General features: G+C 44.4%; 2 protein-coding genes across 2 annotated transcripts in view; both read right to left on the bottom strand.

Annotated features, from left to right (window-relative positions):
- The window catches only part of COMMD1 (copper metabolism domain containing 1), a 79191-nt gene extending 72248 nt beyond the window's left edge, over window positions 1-6943 (bottom strand). The window contains exon 1 of the mRNA XM_065632182.1: window positions 6723-6943. Coding sequence (XP_065488254.1) covers window positions 6723-6911 — 189 coding nt within the window. The 5' untranslated portion in view covers window positions 6912-6943. The remainder of the gene's footprint in view (window positions 1-6722) is intronic.
- Window positions 6944-8465: 1522 nt separating this feature from the next.
- Window positions 8466-13736, bottom strand: CRLS1 (cardiolipin synthase 1). The gene is made up of 7 exons (XM_065632869.1): window positions 13195-13736; window positions 12631-12768; window positions 11913-12042; window positions 11359-11444; window positions 10870-10938; window positions 10454-10545; window positions 8466-8884 (listed from the first exon to the last, which is right to left on the bottom strand). The coding sequence occupies exons 1-7, from the start codon at window positions 13582-13584 to the stop codon at window positions 8797-8799; spliced, it is 993 nt and encodes a 330-aa protein (XP_065488941.1). The 5' UTR covers window positions 13585-13736; the 3' UTR covers window positions 8466-8796.
- Between the last annotated feature and the right edge of the window lie 790 nt (window positions 13737-14526).

The raw sequence follows: 14526 nt of genomic DNA, 5'->3' as shown, positions 1-14526 counted from the left end.
AGGGAAAGGACCACGGTCCTCAGCAGGACAGCAAGTCTTTAGGGACCACACATGACAACGGCACTGATCAGCCTCCAAAGACTCCAGAGCATTTTACACACCAAGCGACTGCACCCACCAGTGGCACTCAGTTTTTGCCCACAGCCTTTAGGTCAGATTTTAATCAAAAGCTTTCTTATTCAACAGATGTTCTCTGAAGGCATGAAGAACAGTAATCACTAGAAACAGCCGGGCATCTCACAATATAGAAACAGCTTCAAGATGGGACACACATACATCGTGCGTGCCAGTGGCACAGCAGAGCCAAATAACAACGGTACCATCAGCCTCTTGGCTGAGCGACAGCAAAATGAAACACGACGGTCATTAGAAAATGTGGCAGAAATATCAGCATGATTTCTACTGACAATAATCGATGGGAGAGGGCTAGTGAATGTTATGAAGTGTATATATAGAGTTTGGATAAATCTTATATGGCGGATATTGAGCTCTGGGTTGTCACACATCACGTAAGTACAGTCTGATTAATATTTTACCAATGACATACCAGTATATTTATTACAGATGGTGACACCCTCAGTATTTGCGAAAATAAATACTTAGGAATCAAATACAATAAAATATTCAGGCTCCTCACACTGAAATTTTTATTGTCATTTAGCCAACATACAGTTCGTTCTGCAGCAGAAGAGCAAACCAGAACATTTCCAATACGGCAGCAAATGATCACATTCAATAAATCCAACAGCCTACTGCCACCAAAAGGAAAAGAGTGGAATTACTCCAGATGTAAAGTAACTTTTATTACCAGTGGAATACAGTAAATTAAACTTATGTAAGGAAGAGACAAATATAATATTTTGATCAGAATGAACAAGGCTTTGAAAACAAAAAAAAAAACCCATGGGAGAGAATTTGCAAAAGCTGAGCACCACAGTTTCTCAATGTTCTGAAACCTTATGGGATAGGACACTGGGAAGCATGAAAGCGAAGGGTAAAAAAACAATCGATAGAAGAACATTGAAAAGGTACAGCTCCCCAGGGCCAGCCTTCCTAGGGCTTTGTTCTACCTTCCAGGATATTCCACACAAGAAAAGAAATGAGGTTTTTAAAAGAAAAAAAAAAAAGTAAATGTAATAAAATAACATGATTTCTCTACAAAATAAATTGGGCATTTTAGAAAGAGGTCAGATGACTCGTGCGCATTCAGGAGATCTATGGGCAGGAAAGGAAACAGCTGTAAGAAGTACATCATCATGACACCTTTTATAAAATCAAAACCAGAACTATGCTATACACAAACCAGGCAGAGGGGGAAACTGAATGCTTATTGCTGCAGTAAGTATTTTTGTCCTGGTTTTGTTTAAAACAAGACCAATTCTCTTTTAGTGAATTTTCCTTTCAGCTAAGTCCATCTAACTGCATTTTTCTGAAGTTAGTTGGCTGCATGTTTTTCAGACACTGTTTGCTCCGGAGCTGCTAACAGTAGGAATGATATCCAGAAAAGGTCCAGGTTTATCCTGCCAAGGTCGCTGATACATTTTGTACATCCCATAAGTGAGAGGGGTGTACTTGCAGGGAGGGGCAGACAGAACAGATGACCAAAACTGACCAGCCAGGTATTCCATGTCATCTATGCCATCCAACGTCTAAAACTGGGAGATCATGAAAGTCTTGTCCCTGCCTGTCCCCCTGAGATCCTGGGCCTGGTTCCAGTCCATACATCCCTGAATCCAGTCCCGGTTTACTGCAGAATCCAGCCCAGGCCTTCCAGATGCCTGCCCTGCTGAAACAACGCCCACTGCGCTGCGGGAAATTCAATATTGGTTTTGTGTATTTTGTGTTATTTCTCTCTCATCAGTATAATTAGTAAAGCACATTTAACCTCCCACCTTGTAAGCCTCTCTCCCTTTTCCTCCCATTCTCTTCACTTTACTGGGGAGGGTGGGGGGTTAACGGAGAGCATCTGCCACGGTTTATTGTTGCCCTGCAATAAACAGTGACAAAGAAACACTTTTGTGGCCCTTATTCATCTCCATACTTTTCACAGGTGGCATGCTTTGCACAGGTGGAACACAGGATGGTACAGGAAAGTCCTTCACCTTATCTATACTCATCTCTAATAAAAGAAAGTGGCTTGATTTATGGTACAGATCTATGATTACTACTTCAAAAACATGAAGTACTACAGCAGTTAAGTCACAAGAGCAATAAACTTCTCTGCTTCTAACCATCAAGAAGATGGGTGTCAGATAAAAAAAAGCCTCAAGAGACAAGAATGAGGTATAACTCATCCCATCCAATCTAGGTGCTTACATTACCTATAAAGTCAACAGAAGATAGTATAAGACATCCAGTCTTTTCCATATTGGCCATACAAAGGACCTGGGCATCTAAATGAGGTATTTGAAAATAAACAGTATGGCCACTTTCCAAAAGAACGTATTTGGTGCTATTAGGTATTATCATCAATGGAGACATAAAAGTTACCCGTCTTCTTCTGAGCTTCCTGTGCAGATCACTGCACACAAGGGAAACGGCTGCACAAATAAGAACTCTGACTTTCTGTCGCTATTCTGCTGTTTGCTCCCCTTCCGCCACCACCCAGAGGAGAAAGGAAAAAAACACACAACAAAAAAGATAACACAAACATTACTGTTAACATTTTAATAATGCAGATCTCTCACAATAAATTAAATATCAAGACTGGAATAACATTGCTCAGAAATTCATGTGACAATAGACAAGGAAGGGACAACACAGATCTTCAAGTGGAGCTTGCTCCTTCAGGTGCTGGGGAGACACCAGTACAAGACATGTGCTGAAAGACTAAGATGTTGCAAGCACAGCGGAACACTTTTGAAGTTTGCCATTATCAGCAAACACAACACAACACACAAAAACCCTCAACAACAACAACCCCCCCCCCCCATATTTAAATTCACAGAGATACTAAAAGTGTTCCAGGCAACTCTCTGCAGCGTGCAAATATGTTTTGCAGTTCTCAGCTGCTTGAACATTTAGTTAAGCAACTTGTAGGGGCCAAGACAACTTTCCCATCACCCTTTCTCCACCACCTTGTTCAAACAAAAGGAAACCGCTCACACCATGTCTGTGCGGTGGCGTCAGACGAGTCAGTTTATGCAAGAAGCAGAGATTTGCTTGTTAGCTGTAAGAACCGAAAAGGAGGTATTGCAAATAATAGCTAGGACAATGGGTTTTCCCAGTAGGTAGACAGAAGAAGAGGCAAATAAGTTTAAGCTTCCCTGCTTCAAAGCACAACTGTAATATCAACCTTTCTCCCCTTATATTGGGAGATGTGAGAGAGAGCGAGCCCTCAAAATGACCAGAAAACCAAGGGATTTTTTAGGATGCTCTAGAACAGAGATCCTGAAAGCATCCACAGGACCCAAGTGTTACTTCCTTTAAGTCACCCACTAGAAATAAGCAGCCCAAAAATCCATGCATACGCGACATGAAGTAGTGTCTGTACAAAGTAGTCTGTGTATTGCTTAGCTCAAAACTTCAAGTTTCAAGTGTGTTGAACTGCATCAACTTTGGTTACTTCCCAGGAATTTCATCCATAAGGAGGTGAGCAGAGTGGTGGCCATGAAGACCATGAGACACACCTGGTAACAGCAAGATGCTACTCTACGCTGGAAGGAATGACCTCCAAGATCACAGGTGTTACCAGTTTTGGTTCTTAAAGAAGCACATGGGGAATATGATATCCTCTCCCCAACACATCACCATCCTCCTAAGCTATATGTCTGTTATAACCATGGCTAAATATGCAATAATTTTAATTATCTATGTTTTTTTCTGGGGCCTGAATTAACATTATGTCCAGAATGTGACATTTCAACAGTGCTTGAATAGGAGTTGTCTTCCAAAGAGAAAGAAAAAAAAGGACAAAACCCAAACAGAACGCAGACAAAACCAAGGAGTCTTCAGTCCTGCAAGAAACAGTCTTTATGACAGAGCTGGTAATATTCATTCCAGGGTTTTCAGGTCATCATCTGAACTTGATCATTAAAGAAACAATGAATCCTCCATAAAAGCAGAAAATGAGTGTCAGCATCCTCATAAAATTCCAAGTCTGTCAACTATATTTGCCTACCTAAGCTTCTCTCGCTATTTCCTCTGGTCGTGGCACTGTCTTTTCTTCTGGCCTCAAACACATCATAGTGGCTGAGCAGCTGTGACATTTCAGTGATGGCTAAAGAGCCACCCATTTCCGCAAACAGAAAAACAAAGCCTATACAGAGTTTGGAGATTATTCATATCACACTAACATGTACCTAAAGTTACTATACTGCAGTACTGCAGTGAAACAAATAACAAAAGAAGCACAAGTAGTATTTTTCTATCTGCCATCTCTCTGAGGTAAGACAAAAGCACGAAGAAAAACAGGTGAGAAAAAAAATAAAGATATAACCATCAGGTCTGAAAAATTACAATCAGATTAGGGGAGAATGGAATACCAGAGTAAAATTTGGCTTAGGCAGATTTAGAGAGGAAACTAACTTTTAAAGTAAAACTGAAAAGCAACTCAAGAATTGAACAGGAATTGCTGAAATACCAGCCAGAATACACAAGGATGGGGGAAGTATGTATGGAGTATTAGTTTTGTTTTCTAAAAGAAAACGATACAGCAGAAAGACATCTTTTTTTTCAGTGAAACCGTCAGGTAGAACTCAAAACTTCTTGGCTTTTTGCCATGGATTCAGACACTGATCCTCACAGGGTTTTGGTTCCTGAGCTCTGGCAATGCCCAGTCACCACCGCCCCACGAGACAGAGCAGAGAACAGGCAGTGTGCCCAAATCTGAGAAAGTCTAGTTCAGTGCTCAGTGTATCAACAGCCATGGATTTCAGTTTACTTCAGGATGCCAGCAAAATAGCTTGCTACTTCTGAAAGAGCACATCTCGCCTCCTGCTTCCCTTCGCTCCTGGCTACGCAGCACCAACCATCCCCTTTGATCATCTCGGATGCCCACCACGTCTTTTCATTAAATAACAAACTCAGGAACTTCGCAGTAATTCTCTTTTTCTTCCTCCCTTCGAGTTATTCCATAATCCAAGAGAAAACTGTCAGCTCACAGAGCAGTCCAGAAAGTGTTGTAGTTGTCAAAAGGTAAGAAGTGGCAGTGGATGGGCTGAAAGGGGCAAGACCCCCAATTTCGGCAATAACATACCTCCCAACTGGCATCCTGCGTCTTGCAGAACACGCGGCAGATCTGACTGCTCTGCCCACCACGGCGATTTTCTTCAGGCACAAGTGACCATAAATAAATATCAAAGCGATACATTTCGCATGTGCAGTTCCTTACCTGACACTGCTGCTAACAGTGCTGTGAGCACAGTGTCATTACGAGAGACTGAGCTGCATTCTCTGCTGAATCCGGTGACACTGTATGTAATGATTCGGTCACTACTGCAGCACCATCAGGATTTAAAGCAGAAGTTAACTGCTTGTCTGCTAACACGCATGTTTACACTAACATACTGACTCCTGATACAAAAATAGCAATATAAGGGGGAAAAAAAAGACATTTCACAGTAATTTTTCTGTTTGAAAGCACGAACTTATTTTTGACCTTGTAACAAATAAGAACACACATAAAAGCAAGAAAAGCCAACTCCTTTTCAAGTTTCTGACTTTTTTTCACCATAGAGACCAAGACAAGGTAATCCCAAGGACTCTTTAGAGGACTGTAGTTTAAAATATGTTGCTTTGAAAAACAGATTAATGATCTTCAGCAATACAAACAGCATATAGTAAAAATAACACGTAGTGACAGGGAAAGCACAGCAAGCAAACATGTGGCAGCTTTACTTGTACGTAGAAAAAGGACATTTTAGAAAAAGACAACATAGAAAGCTCACTGCTAAACACAACGTGAGTTTAGGCACGAAAATTTACCCAGCCAAAACCGCGCTACTGCATTTTGTTGTATTTTCCTCAGACGAGTGTACTAAATAACCACCAAGCGTGTAAACCCTGCGAAGCCGTGGCGGATTTGCCCACCAGAGGGCACCGGTTCCGCACCTGGAGGCTCCTGTGCCACCGGGAGCTGCGGCAAACTACGCGCTTCCCTCCGGACGGGGCGGGGGGAAAACCTATTCAGGAGAAAAATACTTTCTTCTCTCTGACGCATAAAGTAAAATCTGTCTGCTGCTTAAAATAGCTTGCTTCATAGCTAGTGATGCTTTTCCCAAAATACAGTTTTCCTTTAAGAAATCCGTATTTCGAATAGTAGCTCTTCTTAGAAAGTTCTCAAGCAGCGGTGTTTATTTCCAGGAGCACGAGCGCCCAGAGTCGCGCTTTGCCCTTCGCAGCGTCCGGGCTCCCGCTTCTGAGGAGTCGCGAACGGAGAGCCCGACCACGGCCCGGCCGCAGCTCCGAGCCGAGCCGCCCGTTCCCCAGCCGTGCCCGCTGAGGGGGAACCACAGGCGGGCCGAGCTGCTTTCACCCTCCCCAGCACGCTCCAGAAGCGCCCGGCGCAGCTCAGGGCCCCGCTGAGGGCGGCCGGTTCCGGCCCCGCGGCAGCGCCCGCAGCCCCGGCTGCCGCCGGAGCCCCCCCGGGGAGGAAGCCGCTCGTCCGCGTGCGGACACCAGACACCCCGACGCGGAGAGGCCGATAAAATGGCTTTAACCCCCCGGGCAGGGCCCCCACAGCGGGGCCCCTTCCCCCTCCAGAGCCCCGTTCCGGCCGGTACCTGGAGGAGGCCGCCCATCTTGGCGCGCAGGGCATGGAACTCCTCGGGCGCCGCCTCGGGGTAGAGCTGCCCGCGCAGCAGCTCCTCCGTGATGTCGGCGTTGCCGTAGTAGACGGCCTGGGCGATGCCGCCGAGAAGCCCGCTCAGCGGCTTCGAGCCCTCGGGCGGCGGCTGCTCCGGCGCCGCCATCCTGGAGAGCGCGGAGCCACCGCCGACCCCGCCCCGCCCGACGCGACGAGTACGGCGGCCGCGGGGGGACAGGCCGCCCCGGAGCGGGACCACCGAGCGTTCTCGCGGGTGTAGCGGGGGTGGGATGGATTGTTCTCCGAGCAAGCGATGCGTAACTATCAGGCACCAAACACGTACGTGGAAAAAGCAGCGGCACTACCACTCAGACGAATTTTATTTAACACATTTAGGCACATACCACGGAGTAATTGTACAATTAACTTCTTATCAACACAAGTAATGACAAGTGTAATGACACACACCGAGAAGCCTTCACTGATTGGTATTGTTCCATTTCCTGACAATTTCATGCAAAGTTTCCAAGGCATCTATGATTGAAAAAAACAAACACACACAAAACCCCCACACCAACCACACATGAGAAAAATCCCCAAACCCAATCCCATCAACCTGAACCAAATGGGAATGACCTGACTGGGTACAGTAAACCTCTGCTTTCTAAACTATTTCTTCAAGAAAAGTATCTCGTTTTACTAAATACTCAGATGTTTTTAAGGAAGCTCCCACAGGCTTTGCTCTCTGTCCCTTCACTGTAAGATGCAGCGTAGACCACAAAAATAGAGAGAGTCTTGAAACAGGTACTAATAAAAAACAAGTGTTTTCTCTGTGCACCATTCTATACAAGTTTAAATATTAAAAAAAATATTAAAGTGCTTTGTATATACAAGCATATGCAGTCACAAAACAGACTGTGCCCTCAAGAGATGCCTACAGCAAATTTTCTCCTGCCAATAATAGTGGTATCATATACCACCTGATTTCAATTATTTAAGCCCTTCATAGTTGCACCTTTTTATGGCATACAGGAAATCACATGTTGCTCAAAAATAGAGAACATGAGTTTATGATCAACATGATCTGTTCTGCCTAGTGCTTTATTCTGCAGCTTCTTGTAAGTAGAGAACAGGCAAAGAACACATGAAGCCATCATTGTCTGATGGGGATCAACCAACACCTCTTGAAGTTAGAGGTACAGGAAGAATTAACAGTACGGGCATCTAAAAGTTTCTTCCACTCTCCATTGATTCGGGCAATATTTAAGACGTCCTTTTCCTCCCATGATATATAAACAGCCTCTTTTGAAACTCTAAAGAACCTGGAGATACGGGAGTTTCTCTCAGTCACTAGATGTGAATTTATAGTATGAGAAACTTATTGGCATTTGGGTACAGACTCTTCACTGCACAGCTGACCCTTCCGAGACTCAAAACTCTTCTCTGATGAATACAGTTCACTGTTGCTCGTATTTAAAAAGGAGCAGGGTAAGAACTCTTCATGGCTAATCCATATCACCAAGGAATATGAAGTAAAAATTCTATCACTCCACTTTAAATTTCTGAAGATACTGTTCCTCCATGGCATGCTTTTCTTCTGCTGAAGGATGTCATTAAGTTCTAATGAGCAACGCTGGTTTACTGACTCAGGTTGAGGTACAAAGACAAATTTGTCATTATAATTGCTTTTTCTTCTCAGATCTCAGCCTACTCACTGCCTTGCATGAAGACAGGAAAAAAAAAAAAAAAGCTGGTGAAAAGTGCATATTTTGACTTCAAAAATAATACGAAATTATTCAGGATGCACATGGCAGAAACCAGTTACCTGTGTCTTTAAGATTATTTATTTGTTTTTTGTAAACAACATCATTTTTAAACAAATGAAAAATACATTGAAAAGTCTCTATATACACAGTACATGTTCAAACTTCATTGTGATGCCATGGTTTAAGCAGAAAAAGACAGTCTTGATCCAAAGCTCAACCACACTATAACCATCTTCAGCAGCACAGCACACCATGCTGCCAAGACCCAGCCTGTTCAGGAATACTTCATTTGTTATTTATCACCTGAACCGTTTTTTGGCCATAGTGGTAATAGCTGTATGCAGATGTTACTGTTGTGAAAGCTGTGATGCACCTTTGGGGAAAACAGTTCCTGTAAGTCATTTCAGTCCAAGTACTATAATTGAAAGTGTTATTTTTAAGCATTTTCTCTATTTTCAGTACACAGACTATGCCCTACAGAAATGCAGTTTACAGTTTATATGCTGAAATTCAGTGCTAAGTGGAGGATTAGATAAACAAAGGACCTGCCATCTAGTGCTCAGTTGCATGCTTCTGTTTAATTGCATACTAGGCCAAATTTTTATCATATTAACACTTGTTTTAGAGAAGGGAAGACAAAAGGTTCAGAACTTGTAGCCTACATGATTTTAAACAGCTTGAGAACTGACTGATCTGAGAAACTATCCCTTAGTGGTATGACAGAGGAGCATTCAAATCACACAGGACTTGAACTTAGGATTTTATCAAGTTCCAAAGCTAAAGCCCAAGTTTTGGCTTCAGCCTCTTTTGTTCCCATCCCAGAAGCTGGGTAATAACCATATATATTTCTAAATCAGCAGATCTCTGTGTCAAAGGCTGACACCATCCAGGTGTGAGTCAAAGCTACAGTCCGGCTCCTCCACTACAGCTGTCCTCCCTGGACACACTGCCAGACTCATCCAGGTCATTTTTGAAAGTGTTTATAGAGGAGCCTGACAAGTTACACCTAGCGTTTCTCCATGACTCACAACGTAGTATCTCTCTCATAAAGCCCCATACAAGCAGCAAGGTGTCTGTCACAGATGCAGTTCCAGATTTGGCTTTCCAACAGGTTGAAAAACCACATTAGCTGTTAAGATCAAAGTTGCTTGTTCCTGAAGAGCTTGCATTTTTTTTGTTCTCTAAAATACAAGTATCACTGGATTTTCCACTACTTAAAACTTAGCTATTAAGTAATTCTGCCATCTGCTGTTCAGCGTCTTTGTTCTGAACTCTTACCTAACTGCTCAGAAGAAATAACTGCACTTGTAACACCTGCCCTCAGCTACAATTCAGGTTCAGATACAGTTCAGATGTCCAACTACAGCAGTGAAAGAACAGCCATTATTTAAGGAGATATGCTCCTGTATGCCTGTTTTCATTCAATCCCTCCCTTTCTTCCTATCATGTAGCAGGAATCACCGGATTTTTTCAGGTGCTTTTCAAATAGGCTTCAGAAACCTAGATTTCAAGATAGCACATATAGTATAAAGCAGAGAAAACAAAATACTTCGTCTATTTTACAGATATCAAAATTGCTTTTTCAAGGCCACTTACAGCATGAGTAGATAAAAGATCCATACAGTCTATCTTCCCACTCTCTTCTGTTAAAAAGTGTACACTTTGCCTGTGTACACTACATCTATTCTGCAGACTTGTTTGTTAGCTATTCCTGGATCTTAGCTAGTTTCACTTGACTATTTTTTGCTTGTACAGTAAATTAAGTACCAATAAATATCTAGCTCGTGTGTCAGTTAAGAATAAACATGTACAAATTCAGCTGTATGGGCCTATTACATCATCTAGGCACAGGTTTTTTGTTCCACACAATTAGATAAATCTCAATTAGCAGTTTCTTTAGGAGTACATTAAATTATCTGAAAAAAGTGAAGATATAAGTTACCATAATGTCTGCAGATATATGCTGTCCACATAATTGAAAACAGGAGCTGCTAAAGAAGCTGCCACCAAAATTAGCTGAACCGCTGTATTCATCTGATAAAAGCAAAATAGGAAATGTGACCAAAACAAAGACATGTACTATGCAAGGAATATCAATATACACTTTTTAATCACTAGTTTTAGCCTACATATAGAAAATTTATTTAGAAACTTCTTTTAATGAAGCATCTTACACACTCCAAATTAAGATGTGCTCTAACACAATTGGAAATCTTCCAGGATTTAAGTTGCCTCCAAACGAGTTGGCACTATTTTGAAACAGCACTCAGCAGTACTAGTAAACAGCCCCCTCTGTCCAAACTACACACCACCCCAAGTACTGAGGAGTTATGTTTGGTAATGAGTTACTACTCTTACCTTGCTAATGAATGTTGGTTTTAATTGGGCGGTAGCATAACAGGGGTTAAAATACCTACTGAGTGTTCTCTGTTGGGGGAGAAAAGAGAAAAAAAAGGCAATTCTACGATTTTCAATCTGATACATCTCTTCACATGACACACAAGTGTCAATCGTAGCACTAAAAAAAAAATACACTGCTCTTATACAATTTATTAGACATCATACAAAGGAAAAAAGTTATCAGTAGCTCTGACTCATCTTTATAAAACCTGTTTCATGAAATCGTGTTCTGCCTGCAAAACTACCTGGCAAAAGAACAAGCACAGCATTACATCTTAGGCTATCCATGCAAGTTTTGAGCAACCATCAAGCATCAAGATAAAAAACTCCTGGTTACAACTTTGTTAAAGGCCTATTCATTTTTTTATACATGCAAAAATACAGAAGATGTAATCAAAATAAAATTATTACATGTTCATACAATTTTGCTTAATGCTATACACTTACCGGTGGAGAAAGAGTTTTGTATCGAACATAAAAAACAGCAGCAATGAGCGCTACATCCCTCAGAATAATCATGGAAGTAAGTGAAACTGAAAAATCAAGTCAACAGGATCTAGTGAAAATCACATCCATGATTAAAAAGAAAATAAAGTATGAAATAAGAAGAAATCACCACTCCCAAATTCTTCTGAACAAGATTTATGCACGACTGAAGATTTTTAACATAACATCCAAAAGAGTTTAATCTGAAGTCCTAAAACAATCCAGTTTATGAGATTTTTTTTTTTAATATAGCTACTATTATTGCTTTACAGAAAGTACATTTGAAAATGGCGGCATATGATTTTTGGTTTTGTATATGGCAGCATGTGCTTTTTGTAAGGTCTACTGGGGGAGGTGGTTTTTAAGTCTTTAACAGGAGCAAACAGCAAAGGGCAACTGACAAAGAACAGTTCCCAGCGAAACAGTTTTCCTGCCAGAAACACAAGAAATATTATTATATATAAAATTAGCTTCTTTACCTTATATAGTACATGCAAGTAATGGCATTTCCTCACCTGGGATAAGATTTGCACAAGTTAGGCTTACATAGAGCACACTGATGAGAATTTTATCAGCCAGAGGATCAAGAGCACTTCCCAAAGCTGATTTCTGATTAGCCCACTTTCGTGCGATAAATCCGTCCAACTAGGAAAAACAGATTTCAGTGTTCCTCTGTTAGAAAACTAAGAATAAAAATAGCTTATACATGCTGTTACAAAGATATTTCATGAATGACATCATATAATACAACTAGCTTAACTAAAATGAAATATGATACCTGTTAGCTGATATTTTTATCGTGCTTTTTTTCACATTACATTCCAAATTTTGGAAACCTCTGAACACATTCAGTTCTTGTTATAAGAAAGAAAGGCAAAAAGACAAGAAGAAAAAGAAAAAAGGTAGCTGATGCTCTAAAATTCATACAATTGTTCTCACGATGGGTGCACTGTGTACACCTGCATACGGTCACAGACCACAAGATGCACAAGCACTGATCAGGGAACCCTGATAGCCCCTCTACTCCACCAGCACTAAGTCCCCTTGGGTTATGCACGAGCTCCCTTCACAATGTCACAAAAGATGTATATACCACTTCTAGAAAACAATTCATATAAACCCTAATCTGTTTATTCATTTCCATTCTACACTGGAGTCTAAATTTCATCAGGTTAATGGGATCACTGTAGCCCACACCACCCCCAAAGTATTTCCAAACTGATGTAAACATACCAAATCCGTTACGCCAGCCAAAACAAAGACACCTAGTGCAACGTCGAAATTTTCTTCAACAATCAAATAGCCTAAAACTGGCGCCAAACCCATTCTTGCCATTGACAGTATGTTTGGGATCGTCCAGGGGTTTTCATACTGTAAAGCAAGAAAGCAAAACTTCAGGCCAGGAAGGCAAAGTCTAACTTGGCAGGTGAATTAATCAAGACAAAACCACGCTTTAATTCGAACTAGGCAGAAAGCGTTCTAAGTTCTTGGAAGCAGCCCGCCGTTTGCGCAAGACACACAGACACGGCCTCTAGCTACTAAACGTTACCTCAGCATTCAAAAGGAAAACGGGCCGCCACGGTGAGACCCCAAAAGCCTTTATCTGGTTCTAAGACTGGGCGTGACACCCGCTTCCCGCCGGCCGCGCGTTACGGGTACCGTGCGCTCCCCGCCGGGCTGTACCGGCCCGGCCCCGGGCACCTGCGGAGCGCGCCCGGGACCTCCCCGCCCCGACGAAGAAAGCGGCCGCCTCGCCGCAACCCTCCCCCCCGCCGCGTCCCGTCCCGGGTCACGTACCAGCTCGGCGTAGCGCCCCGCCACACGGCGCTCCCGGGGGGGCTCCGGCGCCGCGGCCCCGCCGCCCCCCGCCCTTCGCGGCCCGGCCCCGCCGCTGAGGAGGCGCCAGGCGGCGGCGGGCGCGCGCAGCAGCCGCTGGTGCTCGCGCAGGAGCCGCGGGCGCGGCCGCAGGGTGGGCGCCGCGCGCGGCCCCGTCAGAGCCCCCGCGGCCGCCGCCAGGCAGAAGACGCCGCCGTTGCCATGACGGCCGCCCGCCCCCCCGCCGCGCCCCTCCGCCGCCGCCACCTCGGGCCGGCTGGCCAGAGGCCTGGCGCCGCCGCCCGGCCGCCGCCGCCCCGCCCCGCCGATGAGCCCCCAGAAACCCCTGCCCAGCCAAGCGGCGGCCAGCATGGTGTGAGGTGGCGCCTGCCCGCCGCCCCTACGCGCGCCGCGGCCCTGCCCGCGGGAGCGAGCGGCCTCCCACCGCCGCCGCCATTCGCCGCCCCGACGGACTGGCAGGGGCTCGGGGACAGGGTACGAGCCGCGGGGTGTGCGTGTGCGACGAGGGGGGGGGGGGACGTGCGACATTTTTGCGGCGCTTGACGGCAGTCCCCCTCCCCGCTGGGCCCCGCGCTTTACGGCAGGCTGCCACCTGCGGGGGGCGCGGCGGCTGAGTTAAAAATGAATCTTAACTGTGGGGAGAAACACGGGGAGAAGCTGCGCTTTCCGGCCTACCTGCAGAGCGAGGCTCTCCCGCGAGGGTCCCCGGGCGCTGGCGGCCGCGCCCATGGCAGGAGGTGCCCGCGGTCACCCCGGTCCTCCCGGCGGGGCGGCTTCTGGGGCCGCGCTTGTCGATCCAGCTGTTCTCTTACAAGCCCTTAACGGAGAACGGCGAAGGTTTGCTTTACTAGTGCCACTTCTTAGGGGACCTAAGTAGTCTCTTGTTCGTGGTACTTGCTCTTCACCCTCCCTCAGCCACATTTACTTTGGCTCAAGAAGGAAGAGTTTACTTTTCCAGGTGCAATCACTCATTTGCTTCTGTGACTTGCACCTACCCACCTGTAACGCTACGAAACACTGTTGTTTTTCATATTTCTGGCACCAGTTTATCATGCAGCTATGGTTTGACCCCCGAAGTGTTCAAACAACTTTAATTACAGCAGTCAATTAACTGGCGAAGCAAATGGAGGCTCTTACAAAACAAAACCAAACCAACCACCACTGGCTTGTAGGATATTTCACTCTACCTGTTCTACAGATGTTTGAAAGGATCTGGAGATAGTGTATGATACTGTTAATTAATTACCACATCAAGTAGATGTAGTTATTTCTTTTTTTAGACATGGGGAGGGT

The sequence above is a fragment of the Caloenas nicobarica genome, chromosome 3 (genome assembly GCF_036013445.1).
Source record: "Caloenas nicobarica isolate bCalNic1 chromosome 3, bCalNic1.hap1, whole genome shotgun sequence".
Taxonomy (NCBI): Eukaryota; Metazoa; Chordata; class Aves; order Columbiformes; family Columbidae; genus Caloenas; species Caloenas nicobarica.
The sequence above is the reverse complement of the archived record's forward strand: the minus strand, read 5'-3'. Positions and strand labels throughout refer to the sequence as shown.